Here is a 26,625-nt window from a genome sequence, read left to right on the forward strand (position 1 = left end):
AAAATACAAGCACTTTTAAAGCCTGATCCTACAGACTTTAAACACGAATATAAGCTCTTCTGCTTTCTTCGCATTTGTACCCGTTTGTTTGTGTTTATGCGGGAGGGAAGCAGAAGAAGAATGTCGCGGAAATGATGGAATGATCTCGTCTTCCTTCTCCTCCCCCTCTTCCGTTGTCTCATTTTAGCCGACCATCTGGTGTTGTCAGCTAATGTCTACACTCGCTGTAGAACAAAGACGTTACACCACCTCTACATGCACACAGGCTCTCACTCAGTTTGCCGATCTGTGACTTACAGCATATTCATACACAGTCCACGGTATAGCAAGTATACATCATGCTGTGCTGGCTCTCTGTGTGCAGGCTAAACACATCACAAACTCACACACTTACTCGTTTATACAGTGTGAAACCTTTTTTTCTGCAGTGATTTTCTTTGCATATGAGCAGAGATATGCCTGCTGAGTTGGCTAGTGGTTCGGAACTAATGTTCGACACAAATATCCTCTTTTCTGCCTGCAAATAATTCAAACATGTCCTTTTTTTCTCCCCTCTTATATGTTTTATATTCCTACGGGGTCAGTTCACGTTAATGAACTTTCTGTGCGGTGTTGCAGGCAAAATTTCATCTGTCGTCAATCAAACAAATATAATGGCACCTAAAAATACATAAGATTAATCAAAAAATAAATAAATAAAATAAAAAAACACCCCAAAAATGATTACAAATATTCATTAATTTATTCTTTATTTACCTTATAAAGTACAGTGACGTTTATGTCTATAATGTCCCGTTTGTGACCTTAATCGCTCCATTACAGGGATTTCTTTGACTAAAGATTTATCATCTTGTCATTTCCAACGTAAAGACTTAAAATAAAATCACCAAACGTTCTATTGTCTCGAATGGATCAAAGAGCAATGAAAATTCAGGCACTTTTAAAAAAAAAACATATCTAGTTAGTACTGTCTGGTGTCGATCCATCCAAAACTCAATAGTATAAACCAATCCAGTGATCAAACGCTGATATTTTGTTCTTTTACAAAGCAAAAAGGATGTTTTCCGTATTTTGAATTTGAACATTACTGGTTTGATCCATTCCAGTAGGTCTGTTTCAATTTTGAAATCTCCTGACATGATCACAAAGACATAAGTATTATACATTTATTATAAGATAATAAATATTATTTTCTACAGCTCTGTTTTGCTTTTTAATTAGTATGCAAAAATGTGTAAATTTGTTTTCTATGGGCTTTTTGTTAGTCATCTTTTGACCTCCTATTCTGCCCTTCTATGCTTCTCTCTGTCCCTTTTTTAGCAAAAGGAGAAAAAAAAAAGGCTTTTTGGTGCCAGATGTTCCTCACACTTGCATCAGCATGAAATCAGTAAACAGTTAGTAACTGGTGACAGAGCATGTTCTTAACAAAGCAACTGTATTGAACGGTTTCTTTACTCTGATTAAGCCTCATCCATCACTACAAGCAAGCCTGTGCATTGGTGTGCTTCTTCCCGTCAGTCTGTTGTTTCTTTGTGCGTATGAGTGCATCGCACTGATACTGTCACCAGTGTGACCTCACAGTCACTACAGTAGATCCCCCATCTGTTACACCACTCTGAGACCTGTTTATACACAGACACACACACACACACATTCACACACTTGGCAGCTTGGTGTCTCTGCAGGAGCTGCCATCATCCCAGTGGAGAGCAGTCAAGAAGGGTATCACATCTCTCTTCTGTGGTTTTCTGTCTCATCTCACGTCTTTCTGCTGTTTATCAAGGGCCTTTCAGCTCCTTCATCCTCTTATCGTCCAACATCGCTGTTGTGTGTTAAAGCGCTGACCACAGGAGAGACGCTAACGGTCACCAACGTCGGGTTTGACTGCACACCTCGGGGGATCAGCTTGGATATTTCACAATGCTGCTGTTATTCTTAGAGATAAAGACTTAGCTTTGCTTTAAGTTGTTCCTTGTGGACAGGGACAAAAACAGAAAAATATACTTCAATGATGAGCTAGTTGGATCAATTTGGATTTAAAATTAACTCCAATCAACTCCCAGTCATATTGTCTGTGATTTAGAAGACACTTCCTTCAATCTGTTGTCAGCATTGCTCAAGAAGGCATGCTTTTTATTCTCGACAACATTCAATTACATGCATCAAAGCAAGCCAGTAAAGACCTTAAAGTACAATGAGATGAACCTCTTTCCTCACCTCGCCTGACCTCACCTTGAGGAATCTTCTTAAAGGGGAATTTTAAAGTGAAGGAAAATAGTCAGCCTCTTTGAATAGTGTCTAGCTGGCTGTGGTTGCTGCTACACAACAGGTTGTGTTTGAAGACCTCATATCAACCTTTTGGGTAACAATAAATGCTTAAATATTACAATTATAATTAGCCCTTCATATGGCAGTTTTAATTCAAATTGCACACAAGCCTGTGGTTTTGAGATTGTAACAACTGCATTTGCCTGTGCTTTTTACAGCAGAATCCATTGGTCTTTTAAGGACATTTTGTTTTTCTCACAACTCTGCCCTACTACGCTTGTTGTCCAATTACAAACACTTTACACCATTTTGGAGTCCAACTTGTCATTCTGCACAGCCTTTAATGTGTTGTTTTGTAGAATGCAGAAACTGGTCTTGCAACATCATGACAGCATTCTCCACTAAGATCAGAAGCCTTTCATTTTTAACATGTAATTTCATTTCGTCGTCCAGCCTCTGTAGGACTGCAGATGCTTTGTTGCAACAGTGAAACGATGTAACATTACTACTCCGGCCATTTCGAGAAACTATTGATGGGATTTCAATTTGTGAACTCGTCCCACGTGGTCAGTGATTGGACAGTAATTTTCAGAAATGGGAAGCTGTTATGTTCTGCTTAGTCCAAGATTGGGTCAGAGAGTTAGCAAGTCCAGGAAGGAAATTCAGACAGCCCTCTTCCCAGAGACACTTCTTCTGGGAGATGGTGTTGAAAGGTCAGAAATAATATACACTCACCACACCTTTGAACACCTTTCTAGTACTGCTTCAGACCACCTTTTGCCCTCAGATCTTCCTCAATTCAGTGTGGAATCAAAAACATTCCTCCGAGATTTTGGTCCATGTTGACATGGTCCAAGTTGGTTATTTTTGCTGTATTATGGTTCCTGGACCTTTGGACCATGAACCATAGCAATGCAGCTTTTAGCATTGTCATTTTATCAAATACCATGGCAAAACTATGTTTAAGTAGACCCCTTATGTTATCCTGACAACTCAAATTATGATCATTATTCTTCTTATTTCTCATGTCATCCAGTCTTTCTCTATGTCTCTCTCCATCTCACACTTCATTTCTCCTGTAAAGGTGATGTAGGTGAAGTAGTTGAGTGTTCTCACTCATTTCCACATAATGCGTCCTTCCATCATTCTCTCCTGCACATTTTCTGGCTCTGTTTAATAAAACTCACTCACCGACTGAGCTGTCTCTTTGATAGCGTGGCCTCCTGTAGATCTATCATTGTGGCAAACCCATTTAAATGTTAAACGACCTGCACGAGAAGGTTCATCTGTGCAAACGGCTTTTTCTGTCATTGGGTGGATTTGATAGAGTTAATGTAGCAAAGAATCAAACACCTTTTATAGCACGAATGGAAAGAGAAATACAGAGGCTCACTGGAGTTTGTGCTTTCATCATTACACAGAAAATGTGTTCCTATCACAGCTGTATAGCTGGAATAATAGAAATGTTTTATGAAAGTGTTGTGTGAGTTAAAGGTTTGTATGTTGTGCTTGTGTAATGTTCCATGAAAAACAAAGACTTGTTTAAGGTCAATGCTAAGTCAAACCAAGTTGTTTTACTGCAGAGACTTCTGAAAAATAGACAGGTCTGAAGTATTTCCCACAAAATTATAGTTAAAAAAATATAAATATATATGTTATTAAACCTCAATTACTGCTTTCAAATAGATTTTTATCAGCCAAACATGTATTTGCATGTGAAGGGAAGCCATGTAAGCTCTTCTGAGTACCACTGCTTAAGTTGAATTTGCTCTAGCATTTGTTGTCTCTGAAGCTTAAGAGAACTTAAAATCATGACTGACGGAGGGCGGGAGTAAAACCAAATAAAAGTGTCAGAAAACAAATAAAATTGATGTAAAAAAGTTTCAGGCAGTGAAAGCGTTTTCACTGCAATTATAAACTGAACATGGCTAACATTTTCCACCAGTTTTTTTTTTTTTTTTTTTTTTTTCTCCAAGGTCGGGGAGCTTCCTATCGGGTCTGGACAGTCAGTTATTCTTCCAGCAGGGAAAACAGTTTTCTGCAGAGCTGAGGACTTTATGTCGGCTTAACGCTGTTAAACCTACAATCCCCACAGGCAAACAGCAGTGTTTAAACCTAACACTCATGACCCACAAAAATGCACACTCTCATACACACACTGCATTCATCCATTTTTATTGACAGCTACATAAATGGATATTGACAGTCTGTGAGACTGACAAATCTAAAGCTGCAGGAATTTAGATTAAATTAAAGAAAACATAAATACATTGCTTTGTTCAGTATAACAAATATGTTGCAACTTCTGTATTCATGTTTGTTATTCTCAAATTGTTTGATTATCTAAATAAAATAATATTAAATTAATTATTACTCCTTCTGTTGGTCAAACCAATTAGACCTCCCTCTGAACTGAAAGCTGTGCTAAATATCGCCATCATGTTATTAAATAAGTAAAGGATATAGACAAGAGTTCAACAAGCTGTGCAAAGTTAATATACTTTAATGCAAAAATTATCATTTTAAAATCAAGAAGATCTACCTTCAGTTGCACAATTACACACCACAGACTCAATCATGTAATATTTGTAAAGCAAAAATGAAGCCAGAATGAGTAAAAAATAAATTTAAGCACACAATGCAAATTCACTGTCATGGGAAAAATGTTCTTGTGCTACAACAGCTTATATGCTTTATTTTTAAACTCGTGTGGACAAATGGATATTTATTATATATATTTGATATTCTGTGAAACATTTATTTCCAGCTATGTGTTTGTGACCTTAGCTCCAGCATTCTTAGTTATCCAGCGGGACTGCGACCTAGAACACAATACCAGTTAGGAGGTCTCAGGGCCAAATAATATTAGGAAAATGACCATGTTAGCATGGATATCATTTCTTCCTCATTTGGATATTAGTTTTTACACAATGTGGAGGGAGGGAAAACATTCCACTGTCAAATGTCAACGAATTTACTTGAAAACTCCCAAATACAAACAAGATGCAGACCCATTCATTAAATTAGAATATTACTGAAAAGTAATATTCCACATGAGCTGAAACCATGACAGCTCTCCTGCTGAGCCATCACAGGCTTCAAACACACACTTTCATTTGGACACTCTCTTTGTTTAGATTATTTTTTCCTCTAAATGTGTCCCACACTTGGTGATTACTGCCATACAGCTGCCCTAATGATATGGTGTTTTTCACCATCTTTTTGTTTGGCTGTTTTTTTTTTTTGTTGTTGTTTTTTTTTTACCTCAACAATCCATCTACGGTTCTTTTCTTCTTTTTTTGTCAGGTTTACAATTGCTCTCTTTTATATTCTCCTCTGCTTTTGTCCTTCAGTCTCTCTGTGTTGGCTGTATTCGTCAATTACCTCTTGTAAAATGCAGAACTTTTATTGATATTGCTGAGCTGAGAGAGGGAGAAATTGGTGCATAAAAGCAGACAGTCCAAATGGCTTTTCTCTTCTTTAGACTTGTTTTTCTTCAGACCATTTTTTAGTCATAGAGAAATTTAGCTGAAAAGCACCCTGCGCTTCTTTCTCGAAAATGGAAAAGCTTTTAGTTTAGCTTTTGGAGACTATTCACATCCAATAAGATGAACTCTGTCACCCAGTTTTCAGCCATCTCCTCACATCATTAATGCATCTCACCTGATCTGCAGGATCTTTTTCTTCTTTTTTTCCCCCCCTAGAAAGACGAGTTGTCTCGTTTGCGTGGCGTGGTTTTGGAGAACGGGAAGGAGCAGCTGATGTTTGAGGTTCCCCTCAATGACACGGGCTCGGCGGGACTTGGCATCAGCCTGAAGGGAAACAAGTCCAGGGAGACGGGAGAGGATCTGGGAATTTTCATCAAATCCATCATTCATGGAGGAGCTGCATACAAGGTGACATGCAGTTAATCAAAAACACAATTTAAAGCCATTTATTATATTTCAGTTTAAGATGCCTTGCAACAGTGTTGTTTGTGTAATTGTACACCCTTGAGATTTTCACATTCTGTCATATAACAACAACATATTTTTGGTATTTTGTGATCAACAAGCAAAAAATAGCGCTAAGAGGGGGAGTGAAATAAAAGATTACATGCTTTTCAAAAATCTAAGTAAAATTGAGTGCAGAGTTACTATCCTTTTTATTAAATGTTAACCAGAGTTCACATGTAGCCGTGCAAAAAACCTTAGAGAAACAGTAAAATGAAACACAAGGAACACAGCGGACGGGTTAGGGGAACAGCTGTGGAGAAATTTAAAAGCAGGGTTAGGTTATAAAACAATGTTCCAATCCTGGTGGATCCTTGACGCTGGGACACAGGGCATCTTCCTGCAGGACAATAACTCTAAACATAAAGGCAGAGCTATAATAGGAAGCAAAGCAAATTCTTTGAATTGACTTTGACTGTCTTGACTTTGACAGTCAAAGTCAAGACCCAAATTCAATTGTGAACTCATGATAACACTTTAAAGTTACTCTTTTTCTTGTGTGACTAAACTTGAGCCCTTTTGCAAGCCGATAGAGACAAAGTTGAAAGAGCTGTAGCTATTATTGCAAGTGCTTATAGAAAGTAGTGACTTGGTGAGATTGATTTTCCTTCCTCTTCATGTTTATCTATAGCTTTATGTTGCTTTCTGAAATAAAATCCTGATTCGATTCACTTAAGTTTGTGGTTGTAGTGTGACAAGGTGTGAAAACTTTCAAGGTGAGACGCTTTACCTAAATACTTAACTAACTCGGTCCGTATTACAGTGGTAAATGTGGTTCGTCTCTTACTGCCTCGCTTGCATACAGGCACACTTTATGGCTTAAAGGATCAAAGCGTAACATCATGGAGATAAAAAGCAGAAAATAAACATTTGACTGCCAGATGGTCTCACTGGGTCACTTCAAATGTTTCTTCTTCCCTGTGGCTTTCTGCTCCTTTTCTGTTCACCTCTGACCTTTTCCTCATCAGGAAGCAGGTGATGCTTCTTAAACAGCTGAGACAAACAGGCAAGCAAATTTATACACATTAAACCACTCTGACTGCAGCTGTTAGTGCCACAGACCTTATAACTTAAATAGAAAGCATTGGGCCTAATCTTTAAGGGACGTCCCACAGTGGTGGTCACTGTGGTGGAGGCTGAGTTGTGTCATTTAGTCATGGGAGTGTGGGTGGGTGTGTGCATGAGAATACTGCGCCATGTGATCTTTCGGTGTAGATTTTTGGTGTTTTGATCTTTGAGGTTTGGATTTTCATGTTTTGTTTGCTTATTCATATGTCTGAAATAAAATGTTGTGCGTTTGCAGGACGGGCGGCTGCATATCAACGACCAGCTCATCGCCGTAAATGGAGAGTCACTGCTGGGACGCTCCAACCATGCAGCCATGGAGACACTCCGACGGTCGATGTCGCAGGAAGGAAACGTTAGAGGGATGATTCAGTTGGTGGTGCTGAGGAATTTAAAGGTACTTTGGCCCTTAGTTTAGCTAACTTATAAGCAAAAACCTTGGTCAAATTGCTTTAGAACTTTCGTTAAAAACAATTAGCTAAAAGTGATTGAAAAACTGGTTACAAAAGAGGAGACTACATGATAGAGGATATTAGACTTCAAACATCCATTGTCTATCTCTGCTTAGTTAACTTAACAGTCATGTTTATGTTTATGGACTATGGGAGGAAGCCGGGAGACCATGGAAACTTCACGTTAAACCAGCACAAGACCACAGTGATAGCAACTGCACCACCATGAAGGCTTCTATTCGAATCCAGCAGAACTAGAATGTCAAGGCAATGTGGAAAAAAAAAAAAAAAGTTTTCAAGCAGGATTTAAAAGACTGTACTGTCTCTGCAGAACAGATTTCAAGGGGCAGGTTGTTCCTGAACAGACTGATGCTCTGTGGCTGATAGATGTTATCCACACGTTATGCCACTTTTTAACCAATCAAAAGTGAAGTGAAGAATTTCTAGTTTCTATAAACTTTATCTTTTTTACCTGAAAATCTTTTTTTTTTTTTCATAAAACACTTGGTGACTACTGCAAGTCTATCTGTCAATTAATGCTCAGGCTCATTCAGATTGGACTGTGTGGTGTGTTCCTTGGTTTCCAGGATGCCGTTTTGTGTCTTTACAGAACAGCTGTTTTTTTTTTTTTTTTGTTTTTGTTTTTTTTATACAGAGACCTAATTACAGTCAGCTGAACTGTTCAAGGTACTTCTGAAGGCGAGNTTAAAAACACTTTGACCCTATTAAAAGGACTTCTGGATTCCTGAAGGAGTAACCCCCTTCACCCTTCACCTTTCATTTACTGACTGCTTTACCTATAAACTTTATCTTTTTTACCTGAAAATCTTTTTTTTTTTTTTTTTTTTTCATAAAACACTTGGTGACTACTGCAAGTCTATCTGTCAATTAATGCTCAGGCTCATTCAGATTGGACTGTGTGGTGTGTTTCTTGGTTTCCAGGATGCCGTTTTGTATCTTTACAGAACAGCTGTGTTTTTTTTTTGTTTTTTTTAATACAGAGACCTAATTACAGTCAGCTGAACTGTTCAAGGTACTTCTGAAGGCGAGCTGGTTGGACACAAATGCATGTCACCCTTTCAGATTTTAGTTGTAAAACCTTTTTAACCATGTATAATTCACTTTGCACATCACAATTATGCACTTAATTGTGTTCCTCTATCACATAAAGTTCCAATAAATGTTACATGTTAAATGTTATATGTGAAGTTTGTAGTTGCAATGTCAAAATATGTGCAAAGGTTCAGAGGATTCGACATGTGGTCTTCCCTATTCCTTGGTGGGCTCTAAGAAAATAAAATAGTTGTTTTTTTTCTGAAGTCAGTTTAATACGCCTTTTCTGCACAAGCCTTTCAGCCTTCCTATCTATTCTTCTGATTCTTGACTCCAGTCTCTCTGCTCTGCTTTCTGCTGCTACCAGAATCAGCAGCAAAAAGAGCATTTACACATCAGCCTTACAAATTTTGTGTCTGAGTTCTTCGTTATACGAGTGTTCTTGACTCAGATGTGTCTCTTTGTGAGTCGAAAGAAATAAAAAGCTTTTAATCTCATCCTCTTCTCAGTTGATGCCTTTTTTACAAGGCCACACAGTCTGTTTGCACAAGCCTCCTGCTCATATTTAGCCAGGTGAATAGGCCCTCGCAGGACTGGCTGGAAAAATACTAAATGCAGAGTTTGCATTGTGTCCTCTCACCAAATACGCAATTAGAAATAAAAAGAGGGACTGTAGATTTAGCTCTGTCTACTATTGATACATTTTACATGTACAGAGTTTTGCTACCTAACAGGTACCATACTAAAGTAGCAAAGGAAAAAAATGATCCCTTTCCAGCTTTTTACAGTGCTGTGAAAAAATTGACTCCTTACAGATTTCTTTGTCACGTTCAAGTGTGTTTCAGCCTAATGTTATAAACTGGTGGCCAAATATTCTAAATTCAGATATGTTCCCACACGCCCACTAGTAATAATTGGTGAAATTTTTCTTAGCAAGCTGCAACTTCAATAGGCCTGTCATGATAATAAACTTTGCTGGATGATAAATTGTCCCAGAAGTTATTGTGATAAAAGTTAATGTTGGTTCGAGACCATTTTCAAGTATTATAATGGAAATGGAATAATTATGCAAATACACTAAAGATCAATGAACTTTAGTTTCTAACAAACTTTAACAACAACAAATAAAATGTCCTTCACAAACTTGGATATTTGAGATCACTTCACCAGACTTCTGTCATCTGGTCTTCAGTTGAAAGAGAGAGAGAGAGAGAGAGAGAGAGAGAGAGAGACGAGGTAAACAAACAATCACGCAAATGGAAATTATTGAGCTCGTTTTAATTTGTCATACGATTAATTGACTTATCTCTTATTGTGACAGGCTTAAACTTGATCACACTTTTCAGTTGTCAACAAGCTTTCCTCGTATCTCTGGCTGGGTATTTGACTCCGCTTCTTATCAGGAATGCTTGTTCTAATTTATTTCAGTTTGTTTCTTGGAATGAATCTAACTTTGCACAGTCAAGGCTTTTTCAACAGCATTCTGATGGGGATTTTGGAATGAACTTTCCAGAATATTAAAAGCTATCTGGCATTATCCCTTCAAAATCAAGTTCTAATGTGTCTTTTGGGATGACTGTCTTGTAGAAACACTCTGTTGGGTTCATGCTCCAGTCATCTATTAGCCTATTTGAGATTAAGAAGATAAAAAACTTGGACGTGCTTTGTCCACTTAGTGCAATGCACCAGAATCGCAGCAAAACAGCACAATGCTGGTGGGACCATATGCATCTTTGTGGCCATATTGCTTAGTCTTTATCTCACCTGACTTTAAGATATTTCTATGGTAAACTGTGGCATGTCCATACGTAGCTGCATCACAGACGCTACGTTGTTAGCACTCTTTCCAAAGATGTGAATGTAAAACTGGCTTACTTGTGAAGAGTGATGCTGGTGTTCCCATAGTTTCCAGTTCATGGCAGCCATGAGCCTCAATCAATTTATTTTTAGTGGCAGTTTGGTGTTTTCTTCCAGACTTCAGTAAGAAAAAATGGTGACACAACTGCATAACCTGTTTGTGTGTATGTAGGTATCTTTCAGCCTGTTTGGCTGAATTGAAGAAATGTATAAGTAGATTACAGAAAATCTTTAGATGCTGTTTGTTGCATTAGAATTTCTCTCTGAGGAGCAAATTAAATAAATCACTAAACGTTTAATTTTCTTACTAGAACTATGTCGATACCTTTGAATTATATTGCATTAACTAACCTTTTATGATTAGGTCCATTATTTATTTAGATTCTAGCCTGTTTTGAAGTGTAATTCTCCTAATTACTTTCAGGCCATTCATTATTTCTTTTATGAGGTTGTTTGGACGCTAAAGGCCAAGTCAGCGTTGTTATTTAAAATAAACTTGGAAAGTACAATAATTGCATAAATCTGTGAAGGAAGATAATTTGCTGCCACTTATTCAGACACATTCATGGGTTCAGGAAACACAATAATAATAATAATAATAATAATAATAAAAATCTGATGTAATCCAGGAATGTTTCCTAAAACTTTGGCTGTGTTATTTTTTTGTTGTTGTTGTTGTTTTTTTACCCAGTGTTATAATAATTGATAGACTTCTTGTGGTTGCTGTGAGAGCATTTATCTCTTGAGAGAAATCTGATTGCACCGTATTACAGGTTAATGGTAGAACTGGGGAGGGGGCCAGCAGGATGTCTACCAAACTGAAGAATGATGCGTCTTGGAGGGGCTGCTTAAGAGCTATAGCTCTTAAGCAGCTATAGCCACTGGTGTTCAGTGCGAGGTCAAGAGTGGGATGACAAGGAGATTTATTGNACAGGTTAATGGTAGAACTGGGGAGGGGGCCAATGGGATGTCTACCAAACTGAAGAATGATGCGTCTTGGAGGGGCTGCTCAAGCGCTAGCCACTGGTGTTCAGTGCGAGGTCAAGAGTGGGATGACAAGGAGATTTATTGCACACACACACACACACACACACTGATACCGCTGCTATGTCGTCTTTGTTGTTTGAGATGAGAGCTCATCCAACACGGAGGGACACAAACACATTGTTTTACAAATTCAAAATGACACACAGATGGATGCATATTAATGAGAATGAACATCAGTTTTTTTCTACACACACAGAAGACAAATAAATGCAAATTAAATCCCCAAAGAAATTACCAGAAAAAAAAAACACCAAGAGTGTAATCCATTCTTTGTTTGAGCATTAGGGGGGCCCTCAGAGGGCTCTCCAAGCAGGAGAAAGGTGTCGGTGTGATGGTTAGGGCCACACAAACATTGAAAAGTGAAGCACTGCTGAAGATGCTTCCAACTCAACGGGGCGTGGGAAAAGAGTCCTCCACTGTCCTGTGTTTTAAAGTTTCCCAATCCTGCTGAGACAGGCAACTAAAAGAAACTCTTCTCTATTCATCTAGTTAAAGATGCAACAATCAGAATTTTGTGGATTATTTTCAAACTCCAGCATTTGTAAAACTTTGCCCTGCAGATAAGGACTTTAGGTTATTCTGATTTCTTTTTAAGAACTAAAGATGTAGGAGCAGTCTTTAATTTTTTTTTTTTTTTTTTTTTAGTTTTCCTGCTTTGAACTGTCTTTAATTGTAACAGAGATGACACTACATGACTGTGTGAGAGTCATGTAGTGTAATAATGGTTTTGCATATCTAACATTACTTAAACATTTTTCTCTGGAGCTTAACCATAAGTTTGACATTTCTTAAATATAGCCACCAGCTTTGTAGTGATATGTTCAGCCTGCATAGCATTTGATCGAAGTCTTGCTCTCTCTCGCTCTCTTGCAGCCTGAATTAAGCGCAGACATACCACAGAAAATGGTTTCTTTTAAGTCACTCATTTTAAGTCTCTTGCTTTATCTTGCATGTTTCTGATTCTTAAAATAGTTAGCGTGAGGGGTTTTTTTTCACCCAAGATGAATTTAACAAACAATTTAAACATTACTCATATTTTACACTTACGTCTTTGAACAATATTAAATAAGCTTAATTATTTAACATTTGTTTTAACAGGGGGGGGAAAATTCCCCAATTTTTATTTGCAGTCCTCTGTAGTTGTCTTTGTACATTGTCCCTGTCTGTGCATATAAACGCTGTTGTGGAAATGCTGAGTAATATTTGTTGTTTTTTCCTTTTAGGATCAATATGAGGTGTCACCCAATCGCTCCTTTGACAGTTCGTCTGGCGTACCAGGACTGATCAGCCCATTCAAAGGTCAGACGGGCTTCGTCAGTCAAGCCCCAGACTCTGTCCACCCCACACAGGTGTCCAACCCCATCTATTCCTCCAGTGGTGAGTGTAGCTTTTTTCATATCTGCTATTTCTCTTCCAATTAACCTACTTATAAACCAGCTTAAGGTTAGTGCATTTTTATCTAAATTGGTTACAGATAAGGGACGGAATTCATGCAATGTGACAAAAACCTTTTCATTATGTGAGAAAGACAAACTGTAAATAAACCATAAAAGAACTTTAGGAAAGGGAAGTTATTTCAGACACTTGAGAGAAATCATACAACAACCAAATATAGGCATAAAGTTATGTTGATCTTTGTTATGCCTTCCATTCTTACAAAGTATCCTTTAAAATGTGTCTGTACCTGGTTACTTCTATCTAAGTGACTGATTTGATTTTTCAACATTTAAAGACCATTTTCAAGATTCCACACAAATGGGGTGGAATAGCAGAAGAAAATATACAAGAAAGAAAGCTCCATATCGAGTAACTCTGAACAGGATTTGGATGTAGCACGTTTTTTTCTGTAACAAAGTTATTATGTTACACGCAGCACAACAAACAAACAGTTTCCCTTATTAATATTTTGCCACATTGATGCAAAACGCCACAAACATCTGCTTTTAGTTTGAGTTTCATTGCACAATCTTAGACTTGTTTACATAAAAATAATCAGTAATCATTTAAATGATTTTTCCACACAACTTCCAGCTACGAAAGCTCATAATCAACTGTAAACAAATTATAAAAATGTGCACACAATGCTTGCACAAACTGTTTGGAAGTTTTAGTTCGACTGATTGTCAAAACTGATTACTATTTGCTGCTGGTCAAAACACTGAAAATGACTTTTTTTTGGTATCAGAAGCAGTTCTTTAAGTAATTTGACGGGTTTTCATTCTTCTCTCCTAAAGTCTTTTGGGCTAAAGTCAGCTGCATAAACTGCATTTGAAGGCAGCATTAATTCCAAAATGAAAACACTTCAGCCGGTTTTTTGTTTAGTAATCATAGCCTCACCACAGGTTTAATTACAGTAATCTACACTGAGCATTGTTCTCTCGTAATAAAGTCATCAGCGTCTGTGGGAGAAATATAACTCTACCTAAATGATTCTACTTCTACTCTTCTACATTTAAAGCCACTGGAGAAGCCCTGTGTACATTTTAACTAATTGTCTGTTTCAGATGCATACCCATAGTATAGATACGCTCATGTATAACCTGGAAGTTGTCTTCCCATTTCTACAGAGGAAGTTATATTAACTACTCATGACAACAAATCACTAAAATTAAAACCTAGCTTTAAAGAATAAAGTGTAAGCCTGCTGGAGCATATAAGAAGTCTAGACACAGCGCAAAGTCTTGTAAAGAATTGAATCCTACAACAAAAGTTGTGAGTTGAACAGAAATAAGTATAAGTTATTATCATGGATTGACTCTTTTTAGTTTTTAAAACAATGTAGTGCTGGGCAGGAAATCACTACTCAGAGATGAGCAGTGGGGTAGGGTGGTTAGCCTACCCAGCTGATGAGGCTTAAAGGTAATAAATCAAAATACCATCTGTGTAAAAGTGATAATAACTAGTTTTAGTAGATTAAATAATGCCAGCTAAAGGGAGCATATAAAAAGCTACTTATAATGGGCCCACAACAGATTCCTATGGAATCCCACTTGGTGAGCTTGTTTGCCATAATAGAAAAAAAAAAAAAAGTAATCTCAGATATAAATAAGAAAACAAATGTAGTGCAGAACCAGAGATACCAATTTAAACCTTAAGTTATGGTAATTGCTTTACTGAGATTAAGTAAAATTATTATGTAACAATTCCAATTCAGAGGCCAATAAAAAGTTGTTATAAATCTTCAAAAGCGATGTCTCAGTGGAGTGGGATTTTTAACAGCCAGACTAAAAAATAATAAAAAAAACGAGTACCTTACGTAGTTGAAATCTGAATTTTCAACGTTTTCAAACTGATAGTTTTGAAATTGGCCAGTAATTAACAGTAAAGCTGCCGTCAAGATTGGGTTTCCTTAAAAGCAGTGTACCTTAGCGTGTTTAAAACAGAATAGACAAAACTGTGCCTTAGTGAGCTGTTAAAGATCGACAAAAGTGAAGGACTCGTGTTGGTGAGACTCCCTGGCAAGATGGAGGGAGGTAATATCTCTAAGGAGCATGATAAGGGTTTCATTTTGCCAATAGATGTAGCCAAGTCATTAAGTGTAATTGTACACAAAAAGGAAATGACTCCAAGCACTGAGAACCATCAGCATAAGGGAGGGAACTCAGGCAGATTTTAGATTTTAAGTCTATTACCTTATTCACAAAATAATTTAGAAATGTGTTATTGGTGGTGACAAATAATACCCCCGGCTCTTTCCCACTGCAATTTATGAGATTACCGAAATAAGGGGATCTAACCTCTTTCACTGCCGCAATATAAGAGTAAAGAAGCTCTTTGAAGAACTCACGATGGACATCCGAACCCTTGGACCTCCACCGTCTTTCTGCCTTTTTACAGGACCGTAAAAGGCTTCGAATTTGATTGTTTAACCAGAGTGAGGAAGAAATAACAGAGCCGTGACTAGTTTAGTAAGGTGCAAGCTGATAGAGAATGCCAAGGCAGTGTTCTTTAAAAGAATTAATGAGGAGCTCAACATTATCATCAAAAAGATGTAAAATTGGAAAAAGAAGCACAAACTTAAAAAAAAAAAGAGACTTCAACATTAAAAGAGACTATGGAGGACAACTTAATTTATGTGCAAATTATAAAGACCTGAGTTTATCTTGCCACCACATGGTGGTGGGGGGATATAGTGAGGGAAGAAAAGTTTTCTTTAAGGTCAGAAAACTTAAGCAAAGAGTAGAGTCATGGAGTTACCAAGTTTCCAAAGCAACTATTAGATACTATCTGCAAGCCAAGAGGTTGATTTTAGAGGTGTGGCAGGAAAAGAAAGCTTTTTTTGTCTAGCCGAGATTAATGTAAATGTCTGGAGTTTGCGAAGAACAACTGGAATTTCGTCTGAAACCACTTGCTTGTTAAAAGTGCCAAAATAACATGGAGTTTTGTTTTACAACAGGCACGCCAAGTGGGTCTGGTCTCATAATTTTGATTTTCAAGCAGTTTTACTTTTCTGAATTTTTTTTTTTTTTTACTGAAAAAAATCAGGTTATTTTGAAACTTTTCCCACTATATTGAGTAAATCAAAAATTGTAAAGTTGTAAAGTAAATTTTTTAACGACTCAATGTTCTTTCTGTCATATTCTCACACCATAGCTGCTTCTTTGCCTGTGTTATTTGTGTGTGATAATCATGTGTAACTGTATTTTTGCGTCCTCCTGTTTTTCTCATGTCTTGGTGGATATAAATTTGTTTGCCACAGTAAGTAAACAGAACAGATTCCCACAATGTTCGACGTGTTGGCTTTTTCTTTTTTTTTTTTTTTTGAACAGTTGGTTAGGGTTTAGTAAGCTTTGGTTGTGGTAAGTCTTTAGGATATAAATATAAATTATTGTTCCATCGCTTGTGCAGTCGTCATTGTTCTCTCTGCTCGTTTGTTTGAAAGTGTGCCTTTTTGGTCCTGTATGATATCTCTGCTTGTTTTGAGTCGTGTTAGTCTCCGCTGTGTGTGGGTGTGTGCATGTGGGTGTGTTGGTTCAGGGATTTTTTGGCCAGTATCAGACAGTGTTGGTTTTATTTGTCTGTGTGTTTACACTGAATCCGGCAAACAGCTCTGACCTTGAATACACTTCGCTGTTCAAACTCACCTCAGCTATAGTGTCATTTGGATGAACATGGTGGTGTGTGTTTGCATTTCTAAGCCTGTGTTTGTGTACAGTAGGCACATATCTTAGGCTCTCTGAGTTATTTTGCTTGCTCGGTTGTTTATCTTTGTGCATTAGTGTGTGTTTGTGCCTGCCAGTGTTTTACTCTGCTAATGAACTCTTTCATACTCTGAATTCATTTCATTTGGCACTAAGGTCCAAATTAGAATTATATTTCGTTATTTTTTCCCTTAATGTCTGCCTATTTACAAGAATAAATTGAGAATAAAGAATCACTACATATGTATTTATGCAGATGTGTAATTTATGTATTTATGCTGTAGATTTCAATAATTATTTATCTCCTTCACTGCATTTTATTGTATCTGTTACTAGGATCCGTTGCCTCAACTTTTCCCCCTTATTGTTTTTCTGATTTTATTGTTTTCCCTTAGATAGGTATAAACTTGAATACAATCTAGTGTTGTTCTCATTTTTTATAATTTCTCTATTAAATCATGTAACTTACATTAGAATAGAAATGCATAGTAATAAAATGAAATATCGTCTCAGTGGGAAATTGAGGTAAACCAGCAACAAAACAACATGAAGATTTACATACACAAAATAACTTTATTTTTAATTTGTTTGGACTATGGAGTATAATTTCAAAACACTGGTCTTTACTTGCAAAAAAAAAAAAAAACATCTATGCCTTGCTAAAATGTGCTAATGACTTTGTGAGAGAATTTGTTACGGTATAACACAAACTTAGAATATTGTTACTTTCCTTCAGACGTGTGTGGGGCTTTCATCAGTGTGAGCAAAGTCATGAACAGTCCCAAGTACAAGTCAATTTTGGACTAAAACCTTAATGTATCTGAAGATAAAGACTTTTTTTCCCTTTAGCATCACATTAGCATACATCCAAATTCCCCTGAAAAATATATACAAAAAATGAAGATAAGATGAGTGTTTCCAACAGGTATATTTGTTTTTCAGTGGAACTGGGTGTGATTTATTTCATTGTTTGTGGAAAGTCTTTGAAATGACTGTTCATCATAAAAACCTGGCATTTTAACACGAGTGTGTACACTTATCCCTCTAAGTTCAAACCGGATTATGGATAAAAACAGACATTTGTACATGTTTCTTCAAGCTAAACTAAATCTGCTGGTGACCAGCACAACCTCACATTAAAATCGAAAAAAGCCACATTGTTTTTTCATGGTTTGTAAAAAAGACTAGCTGCAGACAAACACAGCTGACAGAAAGGAATAGTTGAGTGTCGAAGAAGACAATTTGCCTATCTGCTGTTGGGGAAAACTGCTATTGATCTATCATCCACAACAAATGCCTTTTCACTTCAAATAGCGGGAGTCAGTGAAAACAGATTTCTGCGCGTGTGAGGTGAAATAAAAAATGTGTTTTTGACAGTTTGTCTGATTAAGGTGCTACCAGTGAAGAGAAGAAGGAAGGGAGTTCGGGCGGGGGGAATAAAAAGCTGAAAACTGAGCGGGAGATAAAATGATTTATGGGAGATCTGAGAGGAGAGATAAATGGCAGCCAAAATATCAGATTGCAAGAAAAGGAGCTGGAGAAAAATAAAGCAGGTGATTAGTGTGGAAAGAGGGAGGGAGGGATGGAGATGAAGGCGGCGTGATATCTTCAGACATGCCTGTCTTCCCCTGCAGTTCCGAACATCTCTGCTTTCAGACGCACGTGTGCAGATGCAAGCAGATAAAGGGCATTCAGCGAAGTGATGTGCAGTAATTCTAGCTTGTGTTGTGCAGCAGCAATGCACTCTGAGAAGTGATGACTGTATGTAAATGGCACTGGAGAGGATTTTGTGTCTGTGTATCAAGTTGTCATAAGCCCAGACAAAGCCATATCAGTGTGAAACATCTGCTCCATCTTCAGCTGCCTTTTCATCATCTCTCCTTTTTTTCTTTTACTAAGCTTTGCTCATCTGTACATTTTTCTGTTTTTTTTTTTTTACTTTCGTCTCTTAACTTTTCTGAGAAATAAGTACTGGCAGATTTTGCAAACATTGCTCAAAACAGAACAAAGCGTAGGCAATTTAAAGTCTTATAGGCCACAAGCTTCAAATGTGGCTCAGAAAACTGTGTTTCCCCAAATGATGGAAGCAGCTGGAGGTTTGCCCATAAATTACGATGAGGATAACCGATAACCTTCCAGCTCGGCTGCCTTTATATCTTCCATTAGATCCATAATGGAAGTTTTTTTTTTTTTTTTTCAGCCTTCCTTAAAATCCATCTCATGTAAGTCTTTTTGGAACAATGGACTCAAACCAGCACCTTACAGCTGTGCTGCAAGTCTATTTTCACCCACCTTTCACTCATGTTCTATTGAGCAGCAGTAGCCCCACTTAGGAGGCTTTCAGACGCAGTATTGAGCTCCAGGTTGCCGACGTTTTGGAAGCACTCCGAGCCTACAATGCGGGAAAATAGATTTTAAGCCCAACAGTAGTGCTCTTGTTGTGTTTATGGGGTATGGAGTGTAAGTACAGCACAGGCTATTATGTTGCCAGATGGATTGATTAAAGTAGGTGTTTAGATCAGATATTTGAGAGACAAAAAAACTGAAAACAGAAGCTGTAACGGCTGGACCANAGTAGGTGTTTAGATCAGATATTTGAGAGACAAAAAAACTGAAAACAGAAGCTGTAACGGCTGGACCATCTCTCTAGTGTTCAAAAAAAAAATCCTGGAAAAGACGTGTAAAACATTCTAATTCATGTGTTGTTGTAGGAGAATAATTGCACACGTGAAATATTTCTTAATATCTAACATTTAATTAGATTTTTTAAAATTTAATCAGGTCAAATAATTTACTGGTACTCTCGTCTTACAATATTTCACAAAATTGGAGCATAAAAAAAGCGGGACTGTCTTTTCACAGTCCCTCCAAATTGGAGGCCAGCATTTCATTTTCTCATAGGGCAACACGAGGGATAAACATATATGATGTTGTAAAAATGTCCATTTGCGCATTGAGTCCAATTCAAAGTGGAGGGAAATACACCTCAGTATGTTGGAGCCTTTACAGTCATGCTTTTAGACTGTTGGAGGAAGAAACCCAAAAATATATCTTTTTCAAACTGATTTTAAAAAATGTAAATGTACAAGTTTTTTTTACTTAAGTCTGATATGGAGCTGTAGTTCCTGTGAACATCTGGGTATCTTCCACAAACACAACCATCAGACTTCAATTAATAAATGCTAGAGGGAAACTAAGCATGTTTTTCTTCTTTTTTGACTATTTAGGGTTTTTTGTGACACTAGTTGTCTTTATTCACAGTGGTGTAGACAGGAAATGACAAACAGAAAAGGGAAGAAGACATGCAGAAAAGTTCCTGAGGTCAGGAAATGATTCCTGGACAGCTGATGGCCTCTTTATATAGTGGTCCAGCTTTTTGTCTCACCACCAAATTGTAATAGTTTTACTTAAAACACTCACTTTAACCTTTGACATCTTGGACGCCATCATCCATGCTATCTTTGTGTTTCTACTGCAGTGAGACTCCAACCAACAGACCAAATATCTGATTGCCGTGTAAATTGTGTGTTCATGACAATTTGAACAGACAACCAATAAATATTATGAACTTATATTACTAATTTACAGTTATATTGTAATAATGATAAACTGTCAATGTATTTTCAAAGTATAAAACTGTGCATCACTTTCTTTTTTAAAATAAAAACCCATTTGCTTAAAGTTTAAAACATCTTCACTCATTCATTTATTGTGAGGAAGAGATCAGGTCACATTTCTCTCAGTTTGTATGTCAATCTCTCTGTTTTACTGCTCCCAATCAGATTAGGAAGCCTGTAAATGATGTGAAGACAAAATGATACTGTCTGGTTGGAACACCAGATAATTTGACCAGATAGTTGTTGATGCTGTCGTATTATTAACAACAATAGTTTGGCTACTTTTCTATGAAATGCACAGTAAAACTGACTAATTTTGTTGCTCATGATTGATTTGTAAAAGCAACAAAAAGGGTAAAACATTCGGGTGAATACTTTTCATAGGCTCTGTATTTTACACCTATCTTGAGTCTCTTGCTAACAAAACATAATTTTAGTGACTGAGCAAATTACACAGCTACAGTTAAAGTCCCTGTAGCATTTAATAAAATCCACATATTTAATTTCTATCATAAGGGAGAAAGATGTTTTTTTCCTACAACCAGCTGGCGTGTGGCACCATCTAATTTCCGTCGTGGAGACTTGGTGACCCCTGGACGCCACATTCTGCTGCAGGTTTTTGGGGGGGTATTTTACCTCCCTCATTATCTGCCTTAATGTGCACAATGGCAAGATAAACATGGGTGGTTCATCCTGCTCAGTGGATAAGAGAAATGGGTGTTTGTGTCGCATCATATTGATACCCAGGGAGCAAAATGTCATGGAATGGGTTTGTTTTCTTTCTCGCTGAATAGTCCACATTTCATAATTCATTTTATAGTTTTTTTTATGTCCTTGACTTGTCTAGTCACTTCCCTTGGGTGCATTTTTTCAAAGCAAATCACCAAAAATACACTCTCAGCTAAATGTGAAGGTATCAATGTTTATCCTGGCTGTGACACAGCAGAGCATCAGCTTCATTCATTCTCTCTGTGGAAATACAATTTATTATCATAAACATCAGCATAATCTGATTCCAAAGGTAGGAAAAATCTGTTTTGGTTGGCTTCATTGTATTAATCCAGGTTATCTTATTTTGTTTTCTGCGTTTCAGTGACCAATGGGAGTTATTTTCACATGGACGAAGAGGAAGAGGAGGGAGTGCTGTACGGGCAAGATGTGGAAATGAGCAATTCTAATCAGCCCTCCTTCTTACAGGAGAGGTGTGTGTGAGCTTTTTACCAGAGTTCTCATACAAAAAAGCTTAACTCTGTCTGATAATTAAACCCAAGCGAGGACTGTTGTCTTTACTAATCACTTCCTGTTCTCTGCATGGAAGAAAATGACATTTAATGTTTTGATTCAATCTGAAGACGAACATATTTTTTGATTGCTTGAATTTAAGGTCACCAGGAATATGTTAAATTATATATATATATATATATATCTGCTACATAGCTGTCTAACCACCTTCTCATTAATCTCTTGCAGTGAGGGCTCTAAGACATCCCCCATGGCCCAGCCTCAGTCTCCCACCCAGAACCAGTTCCAGCACATCAAAGCCTCTAAAAGCATGGACCTGGGTACGACTCAAAACCAGCATCACACTGGTGGGGTGATTTTCTTGTTTATCTGTTCTGCATGATGGCCGCATGCATCTCATCCTCGTTTGGAAAGTTTTCCTGCTCATGCATGGCTGCTGCATTGGCAGCACAAACTGCATGCAGACTGACATCAATGCAGGCTTGGATACATTCATTTTGAATCTGTTGACCACTTCTTATCTAATTTTTTTGTGCTTTTTTTTTTGCGTTTGTATTACTAACATACTCACATTATTGTCAAAATCTCTACCAGAAAGATGATAACACTGTCAGTTTTTTGATAATTGATAGGATTTGTATGTTTTCATTTCTTTCTCCGTCCCTAGTTAATTTTCAGTCAAAGCTCATATTTGGTGTAAAATTAAAAGAGAATGTCAGGGCGGGTCTTTTATTTCTGAACCAAATGTCAGAACAGCGACTTTAAACCACCGTAATGACGCTTTTGCTGACATCTCTGTCACCTGTTGCTCCCTGATTGCTGATGTTCTCGTGCAAGTGCTGAGTGACATTTCAGTTATTGTTAAAAAGTCAGCTCAGAAATGGGCATGTGCACACTTAACATCTATTCCTTTGCATACATCAGTGCGACATGACAGCGGTCGCAGCAGTGCAACAAAAGTGTTTTGTTTCAAATGTCACTTTGCTCAGTCCTCCTCCTCGACTTTGCACAGCTGCCAGATGTGAGCACGCGTCTGCGTGCGGATTCGAACAAAAGAGAGGGAGAAATTTATGTGAACTGCACAAACATTCATTTCTACACAAATACCATGTGGATAATGCATTTTCAGGGCTTTGCTTCACCTCTTTTGTTTTACTTGTTTAGATGCAGATTTACTACGAGTCAGCTTTGGTGTAATTTGGCATTGCTGTTTAATGTCTAGTCACAGCTCTAAATTTAGTCAAATTAAGTAAAGAAGGAGGTATTTTAGCACTTTTAAACCAAGCTGTTTGTAAAGTGAGGACTAACATGTTGCATATCCTTTATCACCAAAGTAAGGATGCTGCAATTAAAGCATCCTTACTTTCGAGGGTTTGTTTAAATTATTGCAATAATTCTGTACAGTGTAGGAAAAAAAAGAGGCTAGAACTGTGTCTGTAAAGGCACACAGGCATCTTCTTAAAATAACTCCAAAATGAACTATGAAAATCTCCTCTCGACTCTTAAACACAGTTAACTTTAGCTTCAGTCAGAAAATATCTCATTGTATGCACAAGTGCCTTTTCATCAGCATATGCAAATCAGATGAGATTTGCCTCATTAGCACTTCAGTCTTTTCAAATTAAAAAAGTTGACTATCGGAACTGTAAAATATCGGTTACACAGACGCACACAGAAGCCACCATAATTAAATAATATTTCTTTCTTGATGTACGAGTTGAATGCCTTAAAGAGTCTAAAAGTTAATTCTGTGCAGAACATTTTAAACTTAATTCATTAGCAGCGAGCTTAACTCGCTGTGCTTTAATTAAAGTAATCATTCAAACTCAGCCGCTTTGGCTACGCCCATATCTAAGATAAAAAAAAAAAAAAAGAAAACAGTAAGTTGTTTGAGTTGGACTTAAGTATTCATTTATTGAAGATGATTACTTGCTACATTCACCAGAGTGTAGTAATTAGATGAGATATGTACAGATGATCAGGAAGCACTTTTGTCTATTTCACCAAAACAACATTGATGACCACAAGATCCTTCCTTGTTTTTCTAGGATTTTAAATGATACCACAAATGTTTTAACAATATAATCAGACGATATTGCGCATTGCAAGAAATATAATTAACATATATAACACAAAGTGCTTGTTTTGCACTCTGACAAATTAAACAACATTAATTTACCAGGACACATTTTAACAGAGATTTATTGCTGTGTTTCAGATGCTGTAAAACACTTTTAGGTTCTATTTTATTGATCAGCTACATCATTTATTTTGTCTTTTGATGGTCTTAGTTTTATTTTACAGCCAAACGTGATAAAACTTCTAAGGATAGTTACATTTTTTATTTCCTTTTTTTTCCACTGCACCTGCTTGTGCTTCGTCTTGTCGGCGATATTTATTTTCTTTAATTTTATTATCTCTCAGTACCAAAAAAGCTCTAAGTGATGATAAGAAAAGATTTATATTGGTTTTAAAGGCCCGGTTTTTGTTTCTGTGGTTATTGTTGTGTGCATTGGTTTAGTTCTACCAGTCAGTGCCGGAAAGGTGGGAGGAACAACGGTGTGATGGAGTCAGAGGGTAATTACCTTTAGGAATGATGATCAAAGCAGCGACTATGTCAGGAGAGCAGAGCCGGATGGAGAGTGACTGAAGAAAAATGAAAACATTGAAAAAGATACCAAGAGGTTAAAGGTCAAAAAGGTCAGAGGGGGATACATGGTTGGCAGCAGCTCAAAAGTGAGTGAGAGGAGGCAGGATGAATGGAAGATGAAGCAGAGGCAGAAGGGAGGACGGAAAAGTGTTTCAGTAGCAGTGAAGCCGTCTCAACAGCACAGGAAAGAAGGGCAGCATGTCGGCCATCTTGTAAAATGAAGAGACATGAAGAATAATTGTTAGGTAGAGAATGATGAACTAAGCAGGAGTAACAGATGCTAAACAAGAGAGAAACATGAAATGTAGAAACTGTGATCAACACAGCATTGACTTAACATTAATGTCAGTTTTCTCTGTGTGGGGTTTTTTCTTTCAGTGGCAGATGAGAGCAACGTCGGATCCCTGGATGGAAGCACTTCTGGTGAGACATTTTATTTTAGTTCAACTGCATCTAAGAGAAAAACTGAATTACATTGCAATATAATGTATTATACTTACATGCCTTGCAGCAGCTTAGTAAATCATTTCTGCATAGCAACGTATTGTAGAATCTGCCAAACTCTCCAACGGGTGAAGCTTGTCCACATTTGTCTCATGCATGCTATGAAGTAATGTCTCAATTAGTAAATTGGACAAAAAAAATCCTCTGCAGTGATGAGAGATTGGTCATTTGCAATATGGTAGCGTAAATCAATTTCCCTTCCAATGCTTATGTCAGATCTACAGATTCATATTTGCTTTTTCATCTGGTCTCTTCTGTCCCCGTTAATTACTTGCTGCTGCGGACAAAGCAAATTACATGAGGGGCACAAACTGTTATTCATATGGAAATGAAATCGAAGAATTGTTGTACAAAGAGAGAATCCATTTCTCTGTGACAGAGACAGACACTTTTATGTATTGAAATGAATGAATTATGGAAGGACACACTCATCTCAAAGGGAAGCTCAGGTGCACACATGGCTGATGCTTCTTCAAGAGCTCTTGCTTTGGGAGCCTACAGACATATATATTTTTAAAAGTTTGATCTCAAACTTTGCTCTTTGCCTTGAAGTCTCTTCCGTTTCATTTGTAGCTACTTGAATGTAAGAGCACTCTTCGCTGCACTCAATATGGGTCCCTCTTCCTGCATGCCACCTTTTTTCCTTGTCAATCAGCCTGTTTCCCGCATTCAGCTACGCCTCAGTTTTAGACATGGTGGTAGACACTTTTATTATGGCCGTACTCTTTCTGCAAGGCTGCCGACATGGTAGTGTAAGGAGCATGAAAGAAGAAAATGTAGAAAAAAAAAAATGCCAAGCTGAGTTTTATTTTATTACAGCAAAAATCCATAAAACATAAGACTTTTTGTTCTCCTCTGCAAAAAAGTTTCTTTCTTATATTTAAGTTACTTGCCTGGTTTTTGCTGAGCTTATTTGCAGCTGCTAGATATATAGACAAAGGAACATCATGTAAAACTGAGCAGCACAGAAAATGCTTAGATGTGCACTCTTTCTGCATTAGCCTTTAATAACATGCAGAAAATGTGTTTAACTTAGGTTTTATCATCTGTGTTCTAGGCTGTTAAATGGTGTAAAATTAAACTCTTTCTATTAATGATGTGTTTTATATTCTGATACCTGGAGAATATGATTTTTTCTCTCTCTGACAGCTTGTAATTAGGGTAAACAGTGTGACTAAATTATGGAGCATGACCACATTTATTTATGCATTTATTTATTTTTGTCCTCAGGCAACAAGTGATTTCTTAATTTTGGTCTGCATTATTTTACTTTGCTGTGGACTACAGCTCGCTTTTCCAACGTTTGTATATTTTTTGATAGATGGGAGAAAATATATCCCTTTCAAACAAATTTTCCACTGAATATAAACAGATCGGATCAGTTTTGGTTGCTGTTGCAAATTAAATCATATTTATCAAAGCACATTTACTAGATTAACTGTTCTTCCTGAAAAGTCGCAAAACATATGAAATTTGATTGTAGCATTTCCAAATCCAAAGGATAAGAAAGGACCAAAAACATTTCTATTCTCTGATTCTTCTTACTTCCCATTCTTTTTTTCTGGAAAACATCTTTATTCAGCCTTTATTCATCAGCAGCTGGACAGGAAATAGGGCAAACATGCAGTAAAACATCAGTGACCGGGACTCAAACCCAGGACTGTTGCTGCTTCTGTAGCCTCTGAATGTTTTGCTCCTGCTCTACCACTGAGCTACATGACGCTCCGACATTGACTT

The 26,625-nt window shown here is 37.3% G+C and overlaps 1 protein-coding gene across 1 annotated transcript in view; it reads left to right on the forward strand.

The window, feature by feature from the left end:
- LOC103145332 (partitioning defective 3 homolog B-like) overlaps positions 1–26,625 on the forward strand; it is a 219,865-nt gene that overhangs the window by 81,973 nt on the left and 111,267 nt on the right. The window contains exons 12-17 of the mRNA XM_016676721.1: positions 5,973–6,164; positions 7,564–7,722; positions 12,958–13,111; positions 21,586–21,694; positions 21,963–22,054; positions 24,763–24,807. Coding sequence (XP_016532207.1) covers positions 5,973–6,164; positions 7,564–7,722; positions 12,958–13,111; positions 21,586–21,694; positions 21,963–22,054; positions 24,763–24,807 — 751 coding nt within the window. The remainder of the gene's footprint in view (positions 1–5,972; positions 6,165–7,563; positions 7,723–12,957; positions 13,112–21,585; positions 21,695–21,962; positions 22,055–24,762; positions 24,808–26,625) is intronic.

The sequence above is a fragment of the Poecilia formosa genome, unplaced genomic scaffold (genome assembly GCF_000485575.1).
Source record: "Poecilia formosa unplaced genomic scaffold, Poecilia_formosa-5.1.2 Scaffold140, whole genome shotgun sequence".
NCBI lineage: Eukaryota > Metazoa > Chordata > Actinopteri > Cyprinodontiformes > Poeciliidae > Poecilia > Poecilia formosa.